The sequence below is a fragment of the Dama dama genome, chromosome 5 (assembly GCF_033118175.1).
Source record: "Dama dama isolate Ldn47 chromosome 5, ASM3311817v1, whole genome shotgun sequence".
NCBI classification, from domain to species: Eukaryota; Metazoa; Chordata; class Mammalia; order Artiodactyla; family Cervidae; genus Dama; species Dama dama.
This window is the reverse complement of record NC_083685.1, coordinates 74,840,647-74,855,263: the sequence shown is the minus strand read 5'-3', so window position 1 is coordinate 74,855,263 and position 14,617 is coordinate 74,840,647. Positions and strand designations below refer to the sequence as shown.

The following is a 14,617-nucleotide window of genomic DNA, read 5'->3' as shown; positions in this document are numbered from 1 at the left end:
GGTTAAGAAGCAACAGTTAGAACTGGACGTGGAACAGACCAGTTTCAAATCGGGAAAGGAGTACTTCAAGCCTGTATATTGTCACCCTGCTTATTTAACTTATATGCAGAGTACATCATGCAAACTGCCAGGCTGGATGAAGCACAAGATGGAATCAAAATTGCCAGGAGAAATATCAATAACCTCAGATATGCAGAGGACACTACCCTTATGGCAGAAAGCAAAGAAGAACTAAAGAGCCTCTTGATGAAAGTGAAAGAGGAGAGTAAATATGTTGGCTTCAAACTCAGCATTCAAGAAACGAAAGTCATGGCAACCAGTCTCATCACTTCATGGGAAACAATGGAAACAGTGAGAGTCTTTATTTTTGGGGGCTCCAAAATCACTGCAGATGGTGACTGCAGCCCTAAAATTAAAAGATACTTGCTCCTTGGAGGAAAAGCTATGACCAACCTGGACAGAATATTAAAAAGCAGAGATGTTACTTTGCTACCAAGGGTCCTTCTAGTCAAAGCTATGGTTTTTTTCCAGTAGTCATGTATGGATGTGAAAGTTGCACCATAAAGGAAGCTGTGTGCCAAAGAACTGATGGTTTTGAACTGTGGTTTTGGAGAAGACTACTGAGAGTACCTTTACTGCAGGGAGATCAAAGCAGTCAATCTTAAAGGAAATCAGTCCTGAACATTCATTGAAAAGACTGATGCTAAAGCTGAAACTCCAGTATTTTGTCCACCTAATGGGAAGAACTGACTCACTGGAAAAGACCCGATGCTGGGAAAGATTGAAGGCATGAGAAGTAGGGGACGACAGAGGATGAGATGGTTGGATGGCATCACTGACTCTATGTCATCGAGTCATTGGACTCGATGTCCCTCGACTTGAGCAAGCTTCCGGAGTTGGTTGTTGATAGGGAAGCCTGGTGTGCTGCAATCCATGGGGTCGTGAAGAGTCAGACATGACTGAGCAACTGAACTGAACTGAAGATGACAAATTTGTTTTCTATATCTGTCGAGCTGTTTTTCTGTTTTATATATACATTTTATTATTTTTGATTCCAAATATAAGTGATATCATACACTATTCTGATTATTCTTTATATGATGCTAAGTACGGTTATGTACAATGTAACATTCTAAAAGTCAACAAGTGTTGATACTCATGAATTGGCCTCTCTTGTGTGGGTTTCTGATAAACATCATTTCAACTATGATTAACATAGCTAGAAACGTTATAAATAGCTGTGAAACTATTACCACTCCCAATTAAATTGTGGCTCCAGATGTTCCATACTCAGAACTACAGCTCTACAAGGTGGTTGGTGCATGAAACTGATTACATCAAAGCTGTCAGTTTTGAGACATCTTGTGAGTGTTTACACTAGGCTACCATTAGTTCTCACATACTTACAATGTAAGGTTCAATATAATTGTCATCATAGCTCAGATAACCCAGGAAAAAAGCAAAAGAAACATTTTAAAGGGATCTACCCTACACTGAGGCTCTCAAGGATTTTCAATAGAATGGGACGCGGTTGGAAGCAGCCTTTCAAGTCACCAGATATGTTTCCTGCACATTGCACCTTCCTTCCTGGCCAGTTGCTATCATGATTTCAGAAAATAAGCAAACCACTCATCAGAAAGAAGTTTGTCAGCATTCTGTTTTTATCTAAAAGAATATTCACCAGGATGTCCCTGGTGATCCAGGGGCTAAGCCTCCAAGTCCCAGTGCAGGAGTTCAGTCCCTGCTGAGGAATGAGCTCCCACATGCTGCAGCTAGAAGATCCTGTGTGCAGAAAGTAAGACCTGGCACAGCAAATAAATAAATAAAAATGAATATTAAAAAAAGAACATTCACTTACAGAATCTGTGGGGATATAGAAAACAATCTCACATATACCTTCCTTCAATGTCAGATGAGTGTGGGGTTGTTGACCAGAAATTTATATGACCTAAGAAGAGAACAATATTAATTGGCAAAGTTTTGACCAATATTTTTGTAAATATCAGTGGCTACACATTCTGACACTGATAGGTCCCAAAGTCCAGCCTCAAATTCAGAAAATTAATAAAGAGATCCAGATAAGCAGGTGTGTGCTTGTTGGTGTTCACAGGGCACAGAGGGTTCTCTGCCTCATACTGTAAACGATGATTCCTCTTGTAAACAGAAGTCGAGTATGTACGGCATTTGTAAAGATCATTATTTTCCTGGATTCAGATTGCACAGTCACTAAGAATTGATATTTGCTATATAAGAGCTATTTTTATGTTTCATGTTTTAATATTTATCTATTGGAAAAGCAAGACGAATCCTCATCATGAATTTCGATGGTGTCAGAGTCTTGCTTGGTAACATCCATTCTGGGCTGTTCTGCTAAAGGCTTGGATCCCCTTCCCTTTCCTCCCTCCTCTCCTCTCACTCCTCTGTGGTGTGAAAACTGGCCAGTAATTTAGGATTCCTTCACTCTGGGCCTCATCTGTGCTCTGCAGCAGGGGTGGGTGTTGGAGATATTGGGGTGAGAGAGTAACTGAAGTACAGTAGGTATTTATCCTGTGTTTGAAAAGGAGAAATGTGCTGCCCTTCTAGAGATAAGTAATATAAGGCTAAGAGTTGGGGGTTGTTAATAAAGGGACTTAGAAAACAACAGTTTTCTTGTTTTCAGTTTTTTCTTATAACCCCAAGAAGGACATATTAAACAGGTTTAAATATGTCTTTTGTTTCTACTTCACAGAGAAATCTGACATCCTGACATATCCTCTATGCTGTGCGAAAAAAAAAAAAAAATCTGAACCATTAAAAAAAAAAAAAGAGAGAGAGAGAGAGATGACTTCCTCCATACATCATGGTCCCTGTCCCACTGATGCCCATCTGGAATAAGCAATAACCTATTAAGGGGGCAGATTCATAGCAGATCGAGGCAGTGACCCGATGTAAATTGAGAAATGACACTCAGTGGAGCTGAGACAACAGGGAGGTAGACTTGCTGTCATGATTTCTGTATCCAGTGAAACCAGAGAAAGCTCTGCTTCTCCTTCTGCACCCTGAACCAACATCACTGCTGGGACACAGACACAGCCCTGGGTGGAGGCTGTGAGGTATGGAAAAGCTGGGTGTTTCTAGAAATTAGAGCATTGTTTCTAGAAAGGAGAAGGTTGCAATTTTCTGTTATTTTCTATCTATACTCTTTTAGTAGTTAGTTAACTTAAAATGATCAATTTCTCCTCCTCCCCAAGATGGAATTCTTTATCTCACAGATCCATGCAGATGACTTTGGGGAAGAAAGAGGAGCTTGGAATGGATTAATACAATTTTGATGACTCCTTTTTTGCTGCAAATGAAGTAATTTGTATTCTCCTAAATTTCTGAGAGTCCCTTGGACTACAAGGAGATCCAACCAGTCCATCCTAAAGGAGATCAGTCCTGGGTGTTCATTGGAAGGACTGATGTTGTAGCTGAAACTCCAATACTTTGGCCACCTGATGCGAAGAGCTGACTCACTGGAAAAGACCCTGATGCTGGGAGGGATTGGGGGCAGGAGGAGAACAGGACGACAGAAGATGAGATGGCTGGATGGCATCACCAACTCAATGGACACGGGTTTGAGTAAACTCTAGGAGTTGGTGATGGACAGGGAGGCCTGGTGTGCTGCAGTTCATGGGGTGGCAAAGAGTCAGACACGACTGAGCAACTGAACCGAACTGAACTGAACTGAGGTTTCCAATAACCAGTCACAGAATAAGAAATTTGCAGACTTATGCTAAGGGCTTTCTACTGCTCCTGCTTTCTTGACAGGCTGACCACATGTGTTTCACAGGTCACTTTCAGGAAGAACTCACACTATTTCTGACCATTTTCTCCATCCTGAGCTTTCCAAAATCACTTTGTATCAGTTCTCTGTTGCCACTGTAAAAGTTACCACAGGCTTAATGGTTTAGAAGAAACACATTTATCACCTTACAATTTCTGTAAATCAAATGTCTGATCTGGGCCTTATTTTTGTTGGCAGCCATGTTCCTTTCTGAAGGGACTAAAGGGTAAGTCCTTTTCTTTGCCCTTTCCAGAGTCTAGAAAACCCACATTCCTTGGCTTGAGATCCCCTTTCTTGTCTTCAAAGCCTGCAATGGCTAGTTGAGTTCTTTTCACATTATGTAACTCCAACAATCCCTTCTGCCTTCCTTTATCATTACCTTTGTGATTATAGGGAACCCACTCAGGTGATCCAGGATAATCTCCCAGTTTAAACTTCAGATGATTATCAACCTTGATTACATATCCTTCCAAATTTAGTTACTTTTTGCTGTATAATCTAACATATTTACTGGTTTTGGTCATTAGGATATGAATATCACTAAGAGCAGAGACATTACTTTGCCAACAAAGGTCCGTCTGGTCAAGGCTATGGTTTTTCCAGTGGTCATGTATGGATGTGAGAGTTGGACTGTGAAGAAAGCTGAGTAGTGAAGAATTGATGCTATTGAACTATGGTATTGGAGAAGACTCTTGAGAGTCCCTTGGACTGAAAGGAGATCCAACCAGTCCATCCTAAAGGAGATCAGTCCTGGGTGTTCATTGGAAGGACTGATGCTGAAGCTGAAACTTCAGTACTTTGGCCACCTGAAGTGAAGAGTTGACTCATTGGAAAAGACCCTGATGCTGGGAGGGATTGTGGGCAGGAGGAGAAGGGGACGACAGAGGATGAGATGGCTGGATGGCATCACCGACTCGATGGGCATGAGTTTGAGTAAACTTCGGGAGCTGGTGATGGACAGGGAGGCCTGGCGTGCTGTGATTCATGGGATCGCAAAGAGTCAGACACTACTGAGTGACTGAACTGAACTGAAGAGTTGACTATTCTGTCTTCCACATGGCCTATTGTCCTTACCTCTTTCCCTGGCCACAAATGCACATATTCAGTGCTTGCAGGGTAACTTAACCAAGAGTTTTCACCAGTTGCTTGAACTTAACTCATGTTCTTTCTCAGGAAAAACTTTTCTTAATCAAGATTTTCTTTTGTTGATAACTACTATCCTACTTGGCACTTTCCCGGTGGCTCAGATAGTAAAGAATTCTGCCTGCAGTGCAGGAGACCTGGGTTTGATCCCTGGGTCAGGAAGATCCCCTGGAGAAAGGTAATGGCTCAGTTCAGTTCAGTCCCTCAGCTGTGTCTAACTCTTTGTGACCCCATGAACAGCAGCACACCAGGCTTCCCTGTCCATCACCAACTCCCGGAGTTTACTCAAACTCATGCTCATTGAGTCAGTGATGCCATCCAGCCATCTCATCCTCTGTTGTCCCCTTCTCCTTCTGCCCTCAATCTTTCCCAGAATCAGGGCCTTTTCAAATAAGTCAGCTCTTTGCATCAGGTGGCCAAAGTATTTGGAGTTCACCTTCAACATCAGTCCTTCCAATGAACACCCAGGACTGATCTCCTTTAGGATGGACTGGTTGGATCTCCTTGCAGTCCAAGGGACTCTCAAGAGTCTTCTCCAACACCACAGTTCAAAAGCATCAATTCTTTGGTGCTCAGCTTTCTTTATAGTCCAACTCTCACATCCATACATGACCACTGGAAAAACCATAGCTTTGACTAGACAGACTTTGTTGGCAAAGTAATATCTCTGCTTTTTAATATGTTGTCTAGGTTGGTCATAACTTTCCTTCCAAGGAGTATGTGTCTTTTAATTTCATGGCTGCAGTCACCATCTGCAGTGATTTTGGAGCCCAGAAAAATAAAGTCATCCACTGCTTCCATTGTTTCCCCATCTATTTACCATGAAGTGATTGGACTGGATGTCATCATCTTAGTTTTCTGAATGTTGAGCTTTAATCCCACTTTTTCACTCTCCTCTTTCACTTTCATCAAGAGGTTCTTGATGATATCCAGGAAGATCCCCTGGAGAAGGGTAATGGCTACCCACTCCAATATTCTTGTCTAGAGAATTCCATGGACAGAGGAGTCTGATGGCTACAGTCTATGGGGTCTCAAAGCATCAGACATGGCTGAGCAACTAACACATTCTCTTACTCACTTGGTCTTAAACTTCAGAATTATGGTAGAGTACTTTTTTTCTCCATTTCCATCAAAATGAAGTGTGAAATCTGTTTTGTATAATTCTGTAATGTTTCTGAAGTCTCTGTTTATTTCAAGCCCATTGTTGGTACTAGAGTTTGGATCCTCGTTATATCTCAACCAAATTTAATAAACTATTAACGCATTTCCCAGTCTTTAACCCTGCTCTTCACATTCCAGTTTAACCTATATCTGCCTCTGGACTGGGCTCTAGGCAATTCTGGTCATGCCACTCTCTAATTCTCCTTCTCAGAAGTCTTTAGTGGCATCCATTCCATATGATAGTCACATATTTCTGCAATATGGTCACAGGTCACAATCAACATTCTGCAACATTTGGATTCTCATTTAATCCTCAAAACAACAGTGTTAGGTGGGACTTTACAAAACCACTTAAAGCCAAGAGAGATTATTGATCTTGATCAAGGTCCTCCAGTATGTAAATAGCATAAGTGAGACTTGACTCTCTTCTCCCAGGTTCATTGCTGTTTGCATAACCATCTTGGTAACTTTATTTCCTGCTACTCCTCTAACATGCAGACCATGATGGGCTTTCAGTCTTCCCCAATCTTTAACAAGTTCTCAGTTTTTTGTTGTTGCTTAAGATATCTAGTCTTTGTAAATTCATGTGTCCTCAAACCATCACTGCTTACAAAAATTAAATCTAACCTTAAGACCTATTTTAAAAGTTGTGATCTTCCTAAAGCCTTTGCCATCGCTCATTACTTTGATCTTTCTTGCCATATTGTTTTGCCAAAACTTATTGAGACTTGTATTAAAGCTATTTGGCCCCTTGACTTAAACCATAATCTGCTTGTTGGCTTGCAGTCTAAAGGTTAGTACATGTGTTACCAAACCCAGGCTTGCACTGCTCACTGCACGCAGGCCAATATACAGAGAGATGAAGCGATGGGGCAAAGAATAGAGACTTTATTCAGAAAGCCAGCAGAAATAGAAGATGATGGATTAGTATCCCAAAGAACCATTTTACCAGAGTTAGAATTCAAGCTTCTTTTGTACCAAAAGGAAAGGGGATGCAGTTGGTCGTTGCAGACCTCCTGGTGCTGACCAGCCCCCAGAGGGAATGTGATAATCCTTTGTTCTTGCGGCTTTCCTGTTAGGTCTGGTCACTGTGTTCCTGCAAACTCTCACCAAGGCAAGTGTTATTTTCTGTTCTCCAGATTTTTATCTATATGTGAATGAAAAGTGTTATGGCTTAAAGGTCAAGCCTGGGAGGCAGAGCTCTGAGAAAAGGCTATTATGTATATCTTAAGCTATAGGGAACATTCTTTTACTGTTTGACTAGACAAAGCTGCAGACCCAGCATGACTAAGCACAGGCAAAGGAGCACTAAGGTTAGAGCTGGTCAAGTTTGTTCTTCTCCATTAGACAGGGACTTTGGAGCCAGACTTCCTGGATTTAAATTCTGACTTTGCTCTTATCCATTGTGTGACCTTCAGAAAATTAATCAGTATTTCTGTGCCTATCAGTAAAATGGGGTCAATTATTGGTGTGTATTTTATAGACTGGTATGAGGATCAAGTGAATTTATATTCATAAGCCTTTTAGAATTATCTGTCTCAAAGTAAGCACTTAATAATTTAGCTTATTATTGCGGTTATTACCTTCTTAAGTTTTGCATTATATGCTTCTTCAACACATAGATGCAGATACAATGTAAATAAAAATTGCATAATTAGATCCTTTATCTTGATTTCTCTACAGCAAATTATTTTATTCCAATATTCTCAAAACAATCACTGCCTGCCTTTCGGATCAGCTCCCTTTTCTGTGACACAACTACAATTGAGTTTTGTGATGCTGATGGAGATACAGAAGCACATGTCATTTTTTTGCATATGATACCAAGGTAGAAAGAGTTACCAGTATGATAGAAAAATCAATCAAGGTTTAAAATTTTCATTAAATAAGAATGCTGATCAGAATCTAATAAAATTTTTATAAGGCAATTCAAATCTTACAATTTTTATTCCATAAAATTTTATTCAATTTCTATCCCAAATTATGTAAACATTTCTTTTTTCTTGGGAATGGTTTTGATCACTGCCTCCTGTACCATGTCATGAAACTCCATCCATAGTTCTTCAGGCATTCTGTCTATCAGATTTAGTCCTTTGAATCTATTTGTCAATTTCACTGTATAACTGTAAGAGGTTTGATTTAGGTCATACCTGAATGGTCCACTGGTTTTTTCTACCTTCTTCAGTTCAAGTCTGAATTTTGCAACAAGGAGTTCATGATCTGTATCACAGTCAGTTTCCAGTCTTGTCTTTGCTGACTCTATAGAACTTCTCCATCTTCAATTGCAAAGAACATAATCAATCTGATTTCAGTATTGGCCATCTGGTGATGCCCATGTGTAGAGTCATCTCTTGTGTTGTTGGAAGAGGGTGTTTGATATTACCAGTGCATTCTCTTGGTAAAACTCTATTAGCCTTTTCCCTGCTTCATTCTGTACTCCAAGGCCAAATTTGCCTGTTACTCCAGGTAATTCTTGGCTTCCTACTTCTGCATTCCAGTTCCCTATAATGAAAAGGACATTTTTTTGGGTGTTAGTTATAAAAGGTCTTGGAGGTCATCATAGAACCATTCAATTTCAGTTTCTTCAGCATTAGTGGTCAGTGCATAGACTTGGATTACTGTGATATTGAGTGGTTTGCCTTGGAAATGAACATAGATCATTCTGTCATTTTTGAGATTGCAATAAAGTACTGCATTTCAGATTCTTTTGTTGACTATGAGGGCTACTTCATTTCCTCTAGGAGATTCCTGTCTACAGTAGCAGATACAAGAAAAGAAATGCAAAAAGGCAAAATGATTGTCTAAGGAGAATAGCTGAGAAAAGAAGAGAAGCGGAAGGTAAAGGAGAAAAGGAAAGATATACACATGTTATTACAGAATTCCAAAGAATAACAAGGAGAGATAAGAAAGCCTTCCTCAGTGGTCAATGCAAAGAAATAGAGGAAAACAATAGAATGGGAAAGACTAGAGATCTCTTCAAGAAAATTAAAGATACCAAGGGAATATTTCTTGCAAAGATGGACTCAATAAAGGACAGAAATGGTACGGACCTAACAGAAGCAGAAGATATTAAGAATAGGTGGCAAGAATACACAGAAGAACTATACAAAAAAAGATTTTCACGACCCAGATAACCATGATGGTGTGATCGCTCACCTAGAGCCAGACATCCTGGAGTCCAAAGTCAGGTGGGCCTCAGGAAGTATCACTATGAACAAAGCTAGTGGAGGTGATGGAATTCCAGCTGAACTCTGTCAACCCCTAAAAGATGATGCTGTGCAAGTGCTGCACTCAATATGCTGGAAAATTTGGAAAACTTAGCAGTGGTCATAGGACTGGGAAATGTCAGTTTTCATTCCAATCTCAAAGAAAGGCAATGCCAAAGAATTTTCAAACTACTGCACAATTGCACTTATCTTACACACTAGCGAAGTAATGCTTACAATTCTCCAAGAGAGGCTTCAATGGTACATGAACTGTGAAATTTCAGGTGTTCAAGTTGGATTTAGAAGACGTACAGGAGCCAGAGATTAAATTGCGAACATCTGTTGGATCATCAAAAAAGAAAGAAAGTTCTATAAAAATCTCTACTTCTGATTTATTGACTATGCCAAAGACTTTGATGGTATTCATCACAACAAACTGTGGAAAATTCTTCAAGAGATGGGAGTACCAGACAACCTTACCTGCCTCCTGAGAAATGTGTATTCAGGTCAAGAAGCAACAGTTAGGACTGGACATGGAACAATGGACTGGTTTCAAATTGGGAAGGGAAGGAGTATTTCAAGACTGTATATTGTCACCCTGCTCATTTAACTTCTATGCAAAGTACATCATGCAAAATGCCAGGTGGGATGAAACACAAGCTATAATGAAGATTGCTGGGAGAAATATCTATAACCTCAGATATGCAGATGACACCACTCTTATGGTAGAGAGGAAAGAGGAACTAAAGAGCCCCTTGATGAGAGTGAAAGAGGAGAGTGAAAAAGTTGGCTTAAGACTCAGCATTCAAGAAACGAAGATCATAGCATCCAGCCCCATCACTTATGGCAAAGAGATGTGGTAACAATGGAAACAGTGACAGACTTTATTTTCTTGGGCTCTGAAATCATTGCAGATGGTTACTGCAGCCATGAATTAAAAGACACTTGCTCCTTGGAAGAAACGCTATGACCAACCTAGACAACATATTAAAAAGCAGAAGGTCCTCTGGGTCTTCCCAGTGCACCAGGCCGGAGCACTTGTCTCGTGCATCCCACCTGGGCTGGTGATCTGTTTCACCATAGATAGTATACATGCTGTTCTTTTCATCGGGTGGAGAGGGAGGTGGGAGGGGGGATCGGGATTGGGAATACATGTAAATCCATGGCTGATTCATATCAATGTATGACAAAACCCACTGGAAAAAAATAATAATAATAATAATAAAAAAATAAAAAAAAAAAGAAAAACTGGCAAAAAAAAAAAAAAAAAAAAAAAGCAGAAGGTCCTTCTAGTCAAAGCTATGGTTTTTCCAGTAGTCATGTATGAATGTGAAAATTCAACCATAAAGAAAGCTGAGCACTGAAGAACTGATGCTTTTGAACTGTGGTTTTGGAGAAGACTATCAAAAGTCATTTGGACTGCAAGGAGATCAAGCCAGTCTATTCTAAAAAGTCAGTCCTGATTATTCATTGGAAGGACTGATGCTGAAGCTGAAGCTCCCATATTTTGGCCACCTGATGTGAAGAACTGACTCATTCTGGAAAAGACCCTGATGCTGGGAAAGACTGAAGGCAGGACGAGAAGGGGACAACAGAGGATGAGATGGTTGGATAGCATCACGGACTCGATGGACATGAGTTTGAGCAAGCTTCAGGAGTTTGTGATGGACAGGAAAGCCTGGCATGCTATAGTCCATAGGTTTGTAAAGAGTCAAACACAACTGAGCAAATGAACTGACCTCAGTTTTCTCATCTGTAAAATAGTAATTTCAAGACTATAGTCAGATGCTCTTTATTAGTATCTAAAGAAGTTTTGGCTCTAGAGGAAGGGTGGAAAAATCAGCAAAATGTAGAGATAAGGTCCTGGCTTTGAATTAGACATGAATCACATGCTAGTTACATCTCTACTGGCTTCACATAAATTTTTCAACCTAAATCTCGTTCCATATGTATAATTATCTCATTTTCACTAAGGGCTAAATAAATGATATTATATATGAAATACCAAATGTGGTGATTGGCACATAGAAATAACTAGAACTTCTAAACATAATTTTAATGTTACCATCAAGGTATAAAAAATGAGAAACAAACAAATGTTTGCATTAATGTTTTTAGAGTAGAAAAAATGGACTTGACCCTTTTGGTTATAGGACCCATGATATATTTGGTACCGAGGAAGGAAGTGATGACTTTTCCTGCTAAATGGATGGGAAGGGTAGTGGGAGGGAGGTTCAGGATGGGGAGCACATGTACACCCAAGACTGATTCATGTCAATGTATGGCAAAAACCACTACAATATTGTAAAGTAATTAGCCTCCAATTAAAATAAATAAATATATTTAAAAAAATGGAAGCTGTGAATAAAAAACAAGATAACTTAACTCCATTTGGGCAACATAAATCTGGGAACAGCATATAATGGTTCAGCTTTTCAATGTTTGACACAAAAGCCATTTATTCAGACTGGAAATGTCTGGTTATTTCACCCAGAACTCACTGTTACGGTCATACCATTCCAGTTAGTCATCTTTGGAGAGGAAATCTCACCAGATGATACAGTTAGACCCGATTTGTACAAGTACCAAACACTTGGAACATATTAAAAATGACATTTCCACTTATTTTATAGCATAAATGTTTGTCTTCTGGCATTTCTCAAATGTGAGCATTTGAAGGAAGTATTGAAACAACTTTTCAGGATGGAAGGTTAATGATAAAGAAATGACACAGGTTACACAGTGTAAGAAAGCAACGTTTTAACAATTACTTTTTGACATCTCAGACAGTGACTTGCCCCTTACTGCAGTCATTTCCAAATACCAATCTTTCTACCTGAATGAGGCAGAAAGAAAGAAATCAAAGTCTACAGTATCTTGGCTAATCTTTAAAGGTATGTAATTACTGCTACCAAACTTAAAATACCCATTCAACAAAAGCGAGTTCAGTCAAAAGGTCCAGGAAGTATCTACTCAAGGCCAGGTTTTAGGGAAACCATGTTGAACTAGACACATGGCTATAGTGACTTACTGTTTAATTGTCATTTCTCACACTAAGATGTGCTAATTAACAAGATAAAGGTAATAAAGAACTTAAAGTTCCACAGGAGAGGAATATTAAAGGAGTATCCGTGATTAGATTTGGTTTCCCATATGTGTTCCCAGTGTATGCTGATGATCTATCTGACACCTGCCATGCTCTACTTTAGAGGTTTCTCAAGCCCACCCTATCTGTCCAAAGTCAGGTTGGAGAAATGATCCCTCAGGAAATGTTCTCAGTCAAAGAGGGAGAAAACATGGAAAATGAGTAGCCAGCTAATTTGCTTTGTGTGTGTGTGTGTGTGTGTGTGTGCGCGCGCACGCACATGCGCGCATGCGTGTGCTTGCACACATACACATTTAGTTTTATTGTAACAAAGCAACTTGTACACTTTTCATGTTGTACACTTGTACACTTTTCATGTTTAAAACTGAGCATCATCTTTCTTTTCCAGTGAAACAAAAAGAAAAATTTATAAACAAACAGGATCAACTGCAAATAAGATCCTACAGGCTCTGCTGATGCTCCCATTGAGTGGCAGGGCTCAAGTCATCATTAGGGAAGAATTTTATTTTAAAAGTATCATCTTAAACTGCAGGGATGTCCATTAAACACAGCAATCAAACATGCCAAACGAGAAGCCATGTTGTCAAAATGCCCACTTAACCCACTCAGACGTCTCAAACCGACCATTTGCTGACCTTCTATAACCCCAGTTTCATTTTTTTTTCTCTTTTTAAACAAGAGAAAGTAGACAGATACATGTTGGTAAATGCTAACTGTCCAGATTCACATAGAGACAGTGTCTTAAGACACAGATAACACTGTGTCTTATCTCTGAGCACAATATACAGAGAAAGGAGGGGAAAAGCTAGAATTTCACACATTACTGCATAGGGCCTAACACCCTCCCGTTTCCAGCAGGGCTAAAGGAGCAGGAGGTTTCTCTCTTTTTTTCCCCCACAGAGCATGGTGGTGTTGATCCCAAAAATTTTTGTTGAGACAGGAAGGGATAAAAATGAATTTGGAAAAGGAAGGGGTAGAGATTCTTTTCCCACTGAATTCTGCTGAAGATATTTCCCCTCAAAATAAGTTGTGAACCTTGGTATAAAGGAGAAAAGAGACATCAAAAACATGGCAACTGAGCACAAGAGAAGGGGAGAGGGGAGACTGCAACTTGCTCCCAGGGACTGGAGAGAATTTTAAAAGGTTGGAATCCATCAATGTTCCATCAGTCATCTTCTTCACCTTTCCTCATCCTCATCCCCTTCTTCATCAATATCTTCCAATCCTTCTTCCTCTTCATTGGCATCATCATCTTCTTCTCCTTCCCCTTCCTCATTATCCATGTCAGGAACCAAGCAGTACTGTAACAGATTTGGCCAAATATCATCTTTGATGATCTTTCCTAACTCATCTGCAGCTGCATCAGAATGATCAGTAAACCAGGTGAAGAAGCTTTCTGGTTCCTCATGCTGTCTCTTCCTGCTGGCTTGATTCTGTGTTTGACTTGATCGTTTCATCAAATCCTTTCCAAGTTTCCATTTGATTTCAGTGGACTTTGAAGATAGATCACACTCTTATTCAGATGAAATTCTTTGGAGAGAAGTTTATTTTTGAAGTAAGGGTTTTCATCAAAATAAAAATCAATTCTGTAACCTGATTTAATGTCTTCAAATTCTGTCTCTTCAACTCTTGTCAAATAATGCAGCACCTCTTCATCCTCTTCCCCAAGCAGTGCAGACACTTGTGGATGTTTAACAAATGTTGTTATCCCCAAATTTGGGATTTTGACAGTCAATTGCCACCTCTTCTGAAAAAATGGTTGGCAGAGTTTGTTATATTTCTGTTCTACTTTTAAAATCTCTTCACTGGCTTGTTCATTAAGTCTGTCTATTTCATTTTGTACTTTATCAATATGTTCAATTGCTTCTTGCTGTTCTTTTTCTTCCTTTGGCAAGTTTGAAGAAGCAGATGCCTCATCTGTCCTGGAGGCAAGAGTCAGCTTCACTGTTTGCAGTTTCTTAGCTTGGAGTGGAAGTGAAAACTAGTGTTTGGGGGCCATGCTGGGAAAAAAGCCAAGAGCCCTCCCAGGGGAAGAGAAAGTTACTGCAAGCTCAGAGAATTCTAATTTGCTTTTTATATGGGACTGTTCTCAGATGTACTCTATGTTATATACCAAAATTTCCCAGTGGAATCGAGTTCCCACTGCCTATAGTGGTAACATGTTCACTAAGATACTGTTTCACCATTCTTTCCTTC

At 39.8% G+C, this 14,617-nt stretch overlaps 1 protein-coding gene across 1 annotated transcript in view; it reads right to left on the bottom strand.

Annotated features, from left to right (window-relative positions):
- Positions 1-13,599: 13,599 nt before the first annotated feature.
- The window catches only part of LOC133055565 (uncharacterized), a 190,748-nt gene continuing 189,730 nt past the window's right edge, over positions 13,600-14,617 (bottom strand). Inside the window, 2 exon segments of the mRNA XM_061140722.1 lie at positions 13,600-13,931; positions 13,934-14,343. Coding sequence (XP_060996705.1) covers positions 13,600-13,931; positions 13,934-14,343 — 742 coding nt within the window.